Source organism: Oncorhynchus mykiss, chromosome 23 (genome assembly GCF_057628025.1).
Source record: "Oncorhynchus mykiss isolate SJ-2025 chromosome 23, ASM5762802v1, whole genome shotgun sequence".
Lineage (NCBI taxonomy): Eukaryota > Metazoa > Chordata > Actinopteri > Salmoniformes > Salmonidae > Oncorhynchus > Oncorhynchus mykiss.
This window is the reverse complement of record NC_143044.1, coordinates 34,024,089-34,037,779: the sequence shown is the minus strand read 5'-3', so window position 1 is coordinate 34,037,779 and position 13,691 is coordinate 34,024,089. Positions and strand designations below refer to the sequence as shown.

Sequence of the window (13,691 nt, the reverse complement as noted above, 5' to 3'; positions counted from 1 at the left end):
GGCGAAAAAGGTAGGCTTACCTTCTACAGGGAGGAAGGGGGGGGGGGGGGGGGGGGTGGTAAAAAGAAAGGAAGAACAAAACAAATACAAATGTTTAACCAGACATACCGACCAAGACCAACGGGAAAAAAGGGGCAACGTAAAAATAGTAAGAAGCTTAGTAAAGAAGAAGTCATTCAGAGTGGAGAGTGGGGTGACATGGGAAAGAAATACAGTCTGTTGAGACTGACTGGGCATGCTAAGCAGGCAGAGTGGTGGTCAGAAAGAGTTAAAGGAGAAGTTATTTTTTTACAACCAAATCTCAATTTTTTGTTGTAGAAGGGTTTAGACACATTTTTGTAATTTCACTTGTTTTGGGGGCCCTGAAAAAACAAGAACAAAGACTCCAAAAACACCCAAATACTTCCTTTCAGAAACAGATATGCTCTCAGTATAGTGATGCACGTCTTTAGATGAAATCGTGTCATTCTGAAATATATTCGCACCTCCCTGTCCATTCTAATGTTAACTGCCAAAATAAAGGAAACACTTGAATAAATGAGGGATACAAAGTATATTGAAAGCATGGGGTGCTTCCACACAGGAAGTTCCAGACACTTGTAGAATCTATGCTAAGGAGCGTTGAAGCTGTTCTGGTAGACAAATGCCCTATTAAGACACTTTGGGGGATACCTAGTCAGTTGTATAACTGAATGAAACGTGTCTTTCGATTTAACCCAACCCCACTGAATCAGAGAGGTACGGGGGGGCTGCCTTAATCTTATACGGGTGTTTCCTTTATTTTGTCAGTTACCTGTAGCAGCAGGCTACACAGAGAATGGAACAGCTGGATAGGGGAAAATTCAAGAGTCGCGCAAAACAGAATATGACATTGATTCAGAATTACACAATTTCATGTGTACAATATCTAAAGACCTGCATCACTATACAAAGAGCTTTGACGTTTCTAAAAATATGTTTTTGGGTGATTTTGGAGCCTTTTTTCATGTTTTTTCGGGGCCCCCATACAACAAGGATGAGGAAGTGATTTGCTGTTTGGGGTAAGATTCTCAAAAATGTGAAATACCCCAAAAGTTGTCTGGACCATATATATACAGTGCCTTGCGAAAGTATTCGGCCCCCTTGAACTTTGCCACCTTTTGCCACATTTCAGGCTTCAAACATAAAGATATAAAACTGTATTTTTTTGTGAAGAATCAACAACAAGTGGGACACAATCATGAAGTGGAACGACATGTATTGGATATTTCAAACTTTTTTAACATATCAAAAACTGAAAAATTGGGCGTGCAAAATTATTCAGCTCCCTTAAGTTAATACTTTGTAGCGCCACCTTTTGCTGCGATTACAGCTGTAAGTCGCTTGGGGTATGTCTCTAGTTCAAGGGGGCCGAATACTTTCGCAAGGCACTATATATATATATATATATATATAAGAGAGAGACATAGATAGAAAAAGAGAGAGAGAGATATAGATAGAGAGAGAGAGCCTGCTTAAATGGAAATTAGGACCCTGTGCCTGTTTCCTCAAGCAATCTTAAAATAGCAATGTAACAAATGGCCATTTTAGACAATCAACCACCTCAAAATAGGCTTATCCAAAATTAACCTTTTTTTTTTTTTGTTTTACTAACAATGAACAGTAAATGGGCATCACACTTAAACCTGTCCAGGCTGCGGTGCACTCTACTCCCACAACATTCTGGGAGTCTCTACATGTACGCGAGCGCACAGCGTATAGTGCATGTGAGCGCACGTGGGTGTTGAGCAGACCAAGCTTTGGCCCAGACAGTCACTGCTTTGCTTTAAGCCTTTCATTTGAGTCTAGATTCATACGAACTCATACTGGACAAAAAAAACATAGCTTTCTTTAGCCGGTGCAATGAGCGAGTGACTGGGCAAAGCGATTTCACTGCCTAAGACAAGCAGCTCTCGAGGGTCGAGGTGTGTGCGTGTGGGAGAGACCGGGCCAAAAACAAGCTCTGGGGTGAAGTTTCTCCCAGGTACAGCATCTTTCCCCCAATTCTAACATTAACTGTTAGGGGGGACAATGCACAACTGACCCAAGATCAGTACCTAGGAGCAACTTCACCCACTAGTGGCCAAGACAACCCTGAGGGTGTGGTTCTAGCTAGCTACATACCTTATTGGCCCAGGAGTCTTCGTCCCAGGAAGTGAGCTGCAGCACCCTAATTATCTCGTTGATCTCAGCGCTCATCTTCTCGAAGGTGAAGTTCCTGTTCTTCAGAGACTCCTCTACTCCCTGGCTGCCGGACGTCTTGGTCGTCACAAAGATCTTGATACCTATAGTAACACCACAACAATGACCATCAGTAACAAGCACTTAGTTACTTGCAGTATAGTCGAAAGTATAGGGAACTGAACTTGAGGTCTTCACAGGTCCAACAGTCCTTGATATTCCGAGATCTGACCTGAGCGGGTCCGGGTCCTAAATTTTGTCTCGGATCGGGTTCGAGATGATATAATTGCCATGGCTCTCGGGTATGTACAATTGAAATTGATTTACCGATAGGAACTCTGTAAATTTAAAGGTGGTTGATGAGAACTGCGTGAGCTTGTTATCTGTGTCAGCCAGCTGAAACTGATTCTGGCCTCTCACCTAACATGCACCTGCTGCTAAGGAGAGCGAGAGAGTGAGTGAGAGAAGCCTTGGCCTAGTCTACTGTTGATTGTGAAGATGGATGCATTTTTCATTGAAGTAAAATGAAAGTTAGAGAAAGAGTATAATGAAAAGAAGCCGAGAAGGGGAATTTCCATGGGGACAAGTTTTAATATTGTAATGGGCAAAGATGATAAGAACAATTGTGCGGCCAACTCTTCAGGTTTGACGCAATTTTCAAACTTGTATTTTATTTATTTTCCTATTTATTAATATATAATTTGATTTATCATTATTTTAAGCTTTTATATGAATCCAAACCAGTTCTCTACATATGCAAAAAGTGTTTGGTTTCATTCTGTTGAGACATTTTTGAATGGCTAAATTAAGTTCAAACTGTTTTTAAAATATTTTGCTCGGTATTTCGTTTAAGATAGGTTATAAGTAGGTATGTTGTAAAAGAAAGATCATTAGCTTATTGGTGTCATTTGTTCAGTAGCCTACGGTATAGGGACTAACCTTTGTTGAGAGGTCTAATTGCTTCAATATAGCCTGTTCAAAACTTGTGGGTTTAAACCAGCTTTTTAAATACACTACATCACCAAAAGTATGTGGACACCTGCTCAAATTAGTAGATTTGTTCCATGATTATGGAATAAGATGTTAGACGATGTTCGAGTTGTTCGATGAGTGTCCACATACTTTTGGTCATGTAGTGTTTGTAAAAGTATTTTGCTTCATTCTGTTGAGACATTTTCATTGGCCAAATTAAGTTACAAACTGCATGTTTGCCGCAATATAATATAATTACTATGTTACATTCAAACTATGAAAAAACAAAATCAGGCCGAGATGTAAAAATAAACGTATTGTTATGCCGCAATTTAATAACCTCTTTGTCTTTTCCCTATAAGCAATGGCTTGTTTTACTTTTGACATTACCCTAATAAAGTTTAGAAAATGTTGTGAAGGTTTGGTGTGTTGTGGCTATTATACGCTTTAGCTACTGCAGGACTATGAAAGCAGTGCGCATTGGCGCTCCAACGGCCTCCGACAATTGAACTTGAGGTGAGGAAGAATGTTTTAGGCCTACCAGAGTTATTCCTTTAATCTAACAATATAACGCTCCTCTTTATATGTTCGAAATGAACAAATTAGCCTAAATCTGTATAGCAGTAGTAGCCTATCTGACAAGGATAAAGAAATGCATCTCGGTGTTGGAAACATGCCACCGGGATATCTCTCTCTGTCTCTATAGGACTAGGCCTTCTTGTCCTTATATATACAGTTGAAGTCGGAGGTTTACATACACCTTAGCCAAGTACATTTAAACTCAGTTTTTCACAAATCTTGACATTTAATCCAAGTAAACATTCCATGTCTAATGTCAGTTAGGATCACCACTTTATTTTAAGAATGTGAAATGTCAGAATAATAGTAGAGAGAATGATTTATTTCAGGTTTTATTTCTTTCATCATATTCCCAGTGGGTCAGAAGTTTACAAACACTCAATTAGTATTTGGTAGCATTGCCTTTAAACTGTTTAACTTGGGTCAAACGTTTCGGATAGCCTTCCACAAGCTTCCCACAATAAGTTAGATGAATTTTGGCCCATTCCTCCTGAAAGAGCTGGTGTAACTGAGTCAGGTTTGTAGGCCTTCTTGCTCGCACACTCTTTTTCAGTTCTGCCCACAAATGTTCTGTAGGATTGAGGTCAGGGCATTGTGATGGCCACTCCAATACCTTGACTTTGTTGACCTTTTTTGCCACAACTTTGAAAGTATGCTTGGGGTCATTGTCCATTTGGAAGACCCATTTGCGACCAAGCTTTAACTTCCTGACTGATGATGAGATGTTGCTTCAAGATATCCACATAATTGTCCTCCTCATGATGCCATCTATTTTGTGAAGTGCACCAGTCCCTCCTGCAGCAAAGCACTGTCACGCCCTGGCCATAGAGAGGCTTTAATTCTCTATTTTGGTTAGGCCACGGTGTGACAAGGGGGGGGGGGGGAGGCATTCTTATGTTCAGTTTCTATGTTTTGTATTTTTCATCCAAACATTACAATGGTCATTATGGCCAAACAGTTATTTTTTTGTTTCATCAGACCAAAGGACATTTCTCCAAAAAGTATGATCTTTGTCCCCATGTGCAGTTGCAAACCGTAGTCTGGCTTTTTTTTATGGCGGTTTTGGAGCTGTGGCTTCTTCCTTGCTGAGCGGCCTTTCAGGTTATGTCGATATAGGACTCGTTTTACTGTGGATATAGATACCTTTGCACCTGTTTCCTCCAGCATTTTCACAAGGTCCTTTGCTGTTGTTCTGGGATTGATTTGAACTTTTCGCACCAAAGTACATTCATCTCTAGGAGACAGAACGCGTCTCCTTCCTGAGCGGTATGACGTCTGCGTGGTCCCATGGTGTTTATACTTGCGTACTATTGTTTGTACAGATGAACGTGGTACCTTCAGGCGTTTGGAAATTGCTCCCAAGGATGAACCAGACTTGTGGAGGTCTACAATTTTTTTTCTAAGGTCTCGGCTGATTTCTTTTGATTTTCCCATGATGTCAAGCAAAGAGGCACTGAGTTTGAAGGTAGGCCTTGAAATACATCCACAGGTACACCTCCAATTAACTCAAATTATGTCAAATAGCCTATCAGAAGCTTCTGAAGCCATGACATCATTTTGGGGAATTTTCTAAGCTGTTTAAAAGCACAGTCAACTTAGTGTATGTAAACTTCTGACCCACTTGAAATGTGATACAGTGATTTATAAGTAAATGATCTGTCTGTTAACAATTGCACAAAGTAGATGTCCTAACTGACTTGCCAAAACTATAGTTTGTTAACAAGAAATTTGTGGAGTGGTTGAAACACTTAGGTTGGACTCATTAAAACCAGTTTATGTAAACTTCCGACTTCAACTGTATATACACACACACACACACACACACACAGTAAAGATGTGTGCATTACTATCATACAGTACAGGCAGCAGCTCTTTGTGTTCAACAGAATAGAGTAGAATAGAAGCTCATCTGAGATGAGTACAGGGAGCAGCTCTTTGACTGTGTTCAATAGAACATAGTTGAATAGAAGCTCACCTGAGAGGAGTACAGGTAGCAATTCTTTGTGTTCAAAAGAATAGAGTAGAATAGAAGCGCTCCTGAGATGAGTACAGGGAGCAGCTCTTTGAATGTGTTCAATAGAAAATAAGCTCACCTGAGAGGAGTACAGGCAGCAGCTCCTTGTGTGCAATAGAATAGAGTAGAATAGAATCTCACCTGAGATGAGTACAGGCAGCAGCTCCTTGTGTGCAATAGAATAGAGTAGAATAGAATCTCACCTGAGATGAGTACAGGGAGCAGCTCTTTGAATGTGTTCAATAGAAGAGTAGAATAGAAGCTCACCTGAGATGAGTACAGGGAGCAGCTCTTTGTGTTCAATAGAATAGAGTAGAAGCTCACCTGAGATGAGTACAGGGAGCAGCTCTTTGAATGTGTTCAGTGGAAGAGTAGAATAGAAGCTCACCTGAGATGAGTACAGGGAGCAGCTCTTTGTGTTCAATAGAATAGAGTAGAAGCTCACCTGAGATGAGTACAGGGAGCAGCTCTTTGAATGTGTTCAGTGGAAGAGTAGAATAGAAGCTCACCTGAGATGAGTACAGGGAGCAGCTCTTTGTGTTCAATAGAATAGAGTAGAAGCTCACCTGAGATGAGTACAGGGAGCAGCTCTTTGAATGTGTTCAATAGATATAGTAGAATAGAAGCTCACCTGAGATGAGTACAGGGAGCAGCTCTTTGTGTTCAATAGAATAGAGTAGAAGCTCACCTGAGATGAGTACAGGGAGCAGCTCTTTGTGTTCAATAGAATAGAGTAGAAGCTCACCTGAGATGAGTACAGGGAGCAGCTCTTTGAATGTGTTCAATAGATATAGTAGAATAGAGGCTCACCTGAGATGAGTACAGGCAGCAGCTCTTTGAATGTGTTCAGTGGAAGAGTAGAATAGAGGCTCACCTGAGATGAGTACAGGGAGCAGCTCTTTGACTGTGTTCAATAGAAGAGTAGAATAGAAGCTCACCTGAGATGAGTACAGGCAGCAGCTCTTTGTGTTCAATAGAATAGAGTAGAAGCTCACCTGAGATGAGTACAGGCAGCAGCTCTTTGAATGTGTTCAGTGGAAGAGTAGAATAGAGGCTCACCTGAGATGAGTACAGGGAGCAGCTCTTTGAATGTGTTCAGTGGAAGAGTAGAATAGAGGCTCACCTGAGATGAGTACAGGGAGCAGCTCTTTGACTGTGTTCATGGAGTTGACCAGCATCACGCGGTGTTCCTGGTGGGTCAGCTCCTGCTGTCGCTCGTCAATCATCTTTGCCATCTTTGTCATCCCTGGACAGGAACAACAACAAAGGATCGGTTGGTTATATAACGTGTTTCTCTCGCGTAATTTCCACTTCCTGTCAACATGCCATCCATACAGAGAACTTCAAGTCAACATCAGGTCATCATGTCAGGAGCATAGGGTGTTGAGGTGTGATTGATGCAGGATCAGCTTGTGTTTTTCCCTCTACCTGTTTGTCTGTATACATTTTAAAATGCAAAATACAATTTAAAAAGTAATGTCAAACATTTATGGATAAAGCATATATTATTGTTATTATGCATTATATCATCTCAGTAGCCAGGTATTGGTAACTAAAGTATGTGGTTTTGATTGTAACACCTATGCAAATGTAACTATGAAGGGACTGACCTGGACCCAGGTTCTTTGTGTATGTGATCAGGTCCTCCATAGATTCCACCACCTCTGCCACGGTTAGGTACTCCAGGATACCTTTGCAGACGCGAATGATTTTACGAACCTGCAATTGATCAGAACAACACGAAACAGGATCAATAATCTGCATTGTCTTGGTAACCCAGTTTGGTGTGGAAATTAGATTTGGAAATCTGATTTGAAGTCAGATTCAACTTTTTAGACTAGTGTTTCAAGCAAGACCTTTCATTCTTGGACTCTAAACTCCATCTTCATTGACTAAAGACTTCTTATTATGATGTGATTCTGAAGGTGAAGGTGATTCTTTCAGAGTGATTATGCTAACGTCATATTACATAAACGCTATCTTGGACTTAAATGTCCAAGACAAATTTCCCCTCAGGACAATAAAGTAAACCCTAATTATTTGTTGGTACAGTATTTTGTCTAGCTATTTAGACTGGATATTAATGCTGTGCTACTGACATTCCTGTCTCTTTGTCCTGCTCATTCAGCTCCAGACCAGCTGTGTGTTGTTGTGTGTGTGTGTGTGTGTGTGTGTGTGTGTGTGTGTGTGTGTGTGTGTGTGGTTACTGTACGGCTCTCCTGATCTAGTCCCAGTGCTGCTTTATGAACAACTTACCTGGCTCAGTCCCAAAATGCACCCGATTCTATGTCTCTACACTGGATTGTGCTACTGTCCCTGAGTTTCAGCCGCATGAACAGATAAAACAGCTTGTCTGTGCTGACTGCCGAGTCGCCCTGGCTGCTGCTACCGCCTGATGAGAGCTGATGGCTGGTGATTTTCACCCCCGGGGAGAGAGTATGGATGGGGTTGGATGGATGTTACGGCTACCTGGTTTAAGACACTAGCTCTAGCCTTCTCAGCTGAGCTGTGCTGTGTTGTAATAACACACATTCGTCCCGGAATACATTTTGAGCATGGCCAAGGATGGGCGGCAGGTTATGCCTGTGTGTAATTAATGGGGTTTAGAAGAAGTTCAGTTTGAGGGTGAGATTAAACTGCTCCCAGAACCTATGGTGCTGTACTTGACGGTACCTCAGCCTCGTCGAAGGTCAGCAGCAGGTCCGATGTGCCAGAGAGGATGCCCCGGGAGCCGTCGATGAGGTAATCTCGAGCGGGAACGGAGTAAGGGTCTGTTTTCAACATAGATGCTGCCTGCACCAGCTTGGTGCATGCAGTCTCCACCCTGAGAGAGGGAAAGAGGAACAGTGGAAAACAATACCACTAAACAATAATGTAACATAGATCATTTAGGGTCTCCAAAAGCCAGTAGGGCACCAGGGCAGTAGGGCCAATCTCCTGTTGTTAAAAGTGACCATGGATAAAAGTGTATATACATAGCAGCAGTGTGTCTAGGTGGAACTGCTGACTTGACGACAAAGAAAAACGAAACGCTCTTTCATGTTTTAAACACAACTACTTTCTCACGTTCTAAATCAGTATACCGCCTCCAGTCATATATTGCAAGGCAAGCAGATGAAGCCTGTTGTCAATATGAAGAGCTTCTATTAGTCTCACAATATATCTCACACTATAGCATCCCTGAGCAGGTTTCATGAAAATGGCCTCGGGTGTGTACTGCTGCTGCAGAGGAGATGCAGTATATTTAAGAAACCTTTTAGTTAGCGAAACACAGGCAGGCTCGATATCATAGCTCAAGCCTCATATATATCATCGAACCTCCAACCCCACGGTACGATGCACAGAAACAGGCAACAAGCCAAAGACAGACATGTTCCAATTCCCACAGAATCCCGACTTCCCACTAAAGCCTGCGGGCCAAACACTCTTCTCCTCTGTTTAATAGGGAACTAGCATTATTCGTCCCCCCCACAGTGCTGGAAGGCAAGGCACTGTGTTTGCAGGAAGGGCCAGACTAGAGAAGTTCAGTTTGAGTTTCCATTATAGCTGAGGCAGAATTGTCGCTGGTCTCTTAAAGCCTGTGGTAACTGGTAATGTATGTGCATATTAAAACAGGAAGAGTGCTGGGAAGTGACACTTGCATGCTGGCGGTGTCTGTGTGTAGTTTGTAGTGTAGGCAACGCCAGGGCCATGTGTTCGATTCCCACTGGGGTCACATATAAAATGTATGCACTCAACTGTAAGTCACTTTAGATCAAAGCATATATTATGTTTTATTAATGCATCGACACTGAACAAAAATTTCAACGCAACATGCATCCATTTCAACAGTTTTACTGAGTTACAGTTTATATAAGGGAATCAGTCAATTGATTAGGTCCTAATCTATGGATTTCACACGACTGGGCATAGGCCCACCCACTTGGGAGACAAGCCCACCCACTAGGAGCCAGGCCCAGCCAATTGCAATGAGTTTTTCACCACAAAAGGGCGTTATTACAGACAGAAATACTCCTCAGTTTCATCGGTTGTCAGGGTGGCTGGTCTCAAACGATCCTGAAGGTGAAGAAGCCGGATGTGGAGGTCCTAGGCTGGCGTGGTTAAACGTGATCTGCAGTTGTGAGGTCGGTTGGACGTACTGCCGGCTTATGGTAGAGAAATTAACATTCAATTCTCTGGCAACAGCTCTCGTGGACATTCCTGCAGTCAGCATGCCAATTGCACGCTCCCTTAAAACTTGGCATTGTGTTGTGTGACAAAAAAAGCACATTTAAGAGCGGCCTTTTATTGTCCGCAGCACAAGGGGAATCTGTGTAATGATCATGCTGTTTAATCAGCTCCTTGATATTCCACACCTGTCAGGTGGATGGATTATCTTGGCAAAGGAAAAAATGCTCAAAATTTGTGCACGAAATTTGAGAGAAATAAGCTTTTTGGAATGGAACATTTCTGTGATCTTTTATTTCAGCTCATGAATGATGGGACCAACACTTTACATGTTGCGTTTATATTTGTTCAGTATAATATTATGTATGTTACGTTAGTGCAGCCAGCACTGTCCTTCAGCAGCCAACCCCATGCTATGCTACATTACTGGACCAGACCAGGATCAATGCACACGCTAATTATAGTGAAGGAGATATATATAGTTAAGGAGACACATTCCAGCATTTGTATCTGATGGATGAAGACATGGTGACGATGTGACTTCAAGGTGCCAAATGGGTCCAGGGCGCCTCCGTGACCTCTATGACCTACGCCTGCCAATTGCTTTTCATACGTGAACTTGTTGGGCGTCCCGTGACCCCGTCGTGACCCAGTCAGCCCCTATTGTATTACTGAGTTATAGACGGAGGGGGCGAGGGTGTAAAGGCTAAGAAGGGATCGCAGAGTCACAGCAAAGCAGCTGGGCTACAGATTATTGCTAGATCGAGTGGAGTAGGAAGAGATCTCAGGAGGGAGATACTGGAGGAGGAAAGATTAATATCCTTCTTTATTAATTTATTCAGGGAGTGACTTATCGTTAGATTACTGTTTAAAATGATAAAAAGGTAATATAGACTCAGTGGCCAGTTTATTAGGTACCAGATCAAACCACCCAAAACACCCAGCCAACATTCTGCACACCACTGTTGTACTGTGCCGATATTTGTCAGTTTGTGGCCCGCCTGTTGCCATTCTCCTTCAACCTCTCATCAACGAGCTGTTTTCACACATAGGACTGCCACTGACTGGATGTTTTTTGTTTGTTGCACCATTCTCAGTAAACTCTAGACACTGTCGTGCATGTAAAGCCCAGGAGGCGGGCCATTTGTGAGATACTGGAACTGGTGCGCCTGGCACGAACGATCATACCACCCTCAATGTTGCTTAGGTCACTCGTTTTGCCCATTCTACCATTCAATCAAACGCATTGATGCCCACGTGACTCACTGTCAATAGGAGTGAACCATTTTCGTGAACGGGGTGGTGGACCTAATAAACTGGCCACTGAGCGTAGATTGAATCAATACGTCCAAAGAAAACTACTGTCTGAAAATACATTTTAACAGCATGTCTTCACTAGGGGCTTAGCTTTGGTCGAGGTTGTGCAAGAGCAGCTGTCCAGGAAGGAAGACCATATAGAAACCTAACAGTGTTCCTTCCTGTTTCACTAGAGTCCCTCCATGGGAAAATAGTAGCCTATGAGGCAGCCAGCAACTCACTAGCAGTAGCAGGCAGCACCCCTGGTCAAAAGTGCACTATATAGGGAGTAGGGTGCCATTTGGGACACAATCTAAGACAGTATTTATAATAGACCAGGGAGGGCAGGGCTGTGACTCTGAGGCACTTAACATGCCATCTCTGACCTTTGCGTGCTGGCCTGGGTGCAAGCAGCCATTACTGTCTGCAGCAGATAGCAGAGAGGGAGAGAACAGGACAAAGAGAGAGTACAGAAGTTCATACTCATCATCGTTAACTAATGACTAAATTGGATAGATTGGTAAATAATAAATAAGGTGAAAAAGTTTGAGGGCTGAGAATCGAGGAGAGTTGTTCTTTGTGTACTTACTTGATGAAAGCTGGAGGCATATCTCTCTTCATTATCTGGTCCTCTGTAGTCTGGACAGTGTCTTTCCCCACCTAGAACAGAAACACAGGAAGAGCACATTACCACATGCTGTAGGGCCAGTTTCCTGGACACTCCTATAGACTAAGTAATCACTTTTATATTAGTTAATAATGGAGTGTCTTCATTGAGCATCTCGGTCCGATAATCCCAGAACCTTTGATCTTCCTTGTTGTCTTTAATCATGTATTGTCACATCTTGTTAGTCAACGATGATATAAACAATTGTCTCAACAAGCAGGTCACTGGAGGAGAGCCAGGGCAACACACACACACAAAGTAATGTGTAAAACAGCTGAATGCCTCTTCTCTCTCACACATGGCTACTATGACTCATTTCTCCCAGTATGACCTCACACTCACACAAGGAATGATCAAAACCATTCATAGAAGACAGAGGAAAATCTATTTGTCAATTACAGAGAGGAGTAGTTTCTTATTGCAGATGTTCAAACCGACGGACAGGGAGGGAATGCCTCGGTGTCAGTTATTGTCTATTAGTCTCTCCCCGACCCGATAGACAACTGAGCCCTGAGCTTCGAGCTCGCTCTGCAAGCGAGGCTGTTAATGTCTGATTCAGATGGGGCTTGTTGGCTGACTGATCCCGTCTCTCTCACTCACACACACACACACACACACACACAGAGGATCATATTCAACAAAATGTTAACATGCCCACTACAACTCCGGTTAACAAGCACCACGACTTCAACTTGATACTACGACCACAGCTACACTGGTGTATCTAAAAGTAAGGAACTTTGGGAACTTTGATACAAAGGGAAATTATAATGAAGTTGCATAATAAACTTAACAAAATTATGTTCTACAATTTGTAGTATGTTCATGAGTATTTCCTGACCACGTCAATAGCCTATGGGGCTACAACTAGTAGGGTTGTTTCAGGCCAGGTCACAAAGTCCACACAAAAAAATCCTGAACCTGGTTATTAGGAATGGGACATTAGTGGTGAGGTGGTGAGACTCTACTCTTAACTGCTCCACCAGTTCATCACAGTCAGTGGCCATGGAAGCTGACGTCATGGAGTCTGCATGGGGCAGTGCCAGAAGCACATTACTGTCTTCTCATTGGTCCAGTGGGACTGTGGAAGTAGAGCGTCCAACACCACCGTTCGTCAATTAAACACAAAGGTTGATGCCAGGCTAAAAGTGGAGAGAGGTTGAGAGAGAATGGGCCCCAGGACTCTTCCAGGTCATGTCATAAAGTTACAAACAAAAAACTCCTGACCCTAGTAGTTATTAGGAATGTAAGGTGAAAGCTCAAGGATGCTTCAACAGTAACCAGCTCAGCTCGAGACCGTGAGTAGCACAGACATACCAGAAAGCTGATGTACTATAGTGTGGTCCGAGTTGGACCGAAGCACATTGGTTTCATCGGTCAATTGGAAGTAAGTTACTGAACAGGACTCTCTCCTGCCCTTTAGTTCAAATCCACTCAGTTGGTTTGTGTGTCCTACATCTAAAAAGGAATCTCCCCTGTTCCCCTAACCTTTAGTTGAACGGCCCTGTAACTACCCTGGGACACTGGATATTTGTTTTTATGCTAGCTGCCACCTCACAGAGAGAGCTGAGCAGTTACTTTAGTTTTAGCTTGGCATCAATCTTTGTTTAATTTATAAATGCTCAGTGGACAAAAGTTACAGTACCAGTATAGGGCTGCGCCAAATATTGCAATTTGATCAAATCAAATCTTATTGGCCACATACAAATGGTTAGCAGATGTTAATGCGAGTGTAGCTAAATGCTTGTGCTTCTAGTTCCGACTGTGCAGTAATATCTAACGAGTTATCTAACAAAT

The 13,691-nt window shown here is 42.6% G+C and overlaps 1 protein-coding gene across 1 annotated transcript in view; it reads right to left on the bottom strand.

Moving 5' to 3' along the window:
* Positions 1-13,691, bottom strand: part of LOC110503119 (vinculin) — a 78,474-nt gene that overhangs the window by 31,211 nt on the left and 33,572 nt on the right. Inside the window, exons 2-6 of the mRNA XM_036960509.2 lie at positions 11,817-11,887; positions 8,438-8,588; positions 7,375-7,483; positions 6,888-7,010; positions 2,143-2,303 (exon numbers count right to left, since the gene is read on the bottom strand). Coding sequence (XP_036816404.2) covers positions 2,143-2,303; positions 6,888-7,010; positions 7,375-7,483; positions 8,438-8,588; positions 11,817-11,887 — 615 coding nt within the window. The remainder of the gene's footprint in view (positions 1-2,142; positions 2,304-6,887; positions 7,011-7,374; positions 7,484-8,437; positions 8,589-11,816; positions 11,888-13,691) is intronic.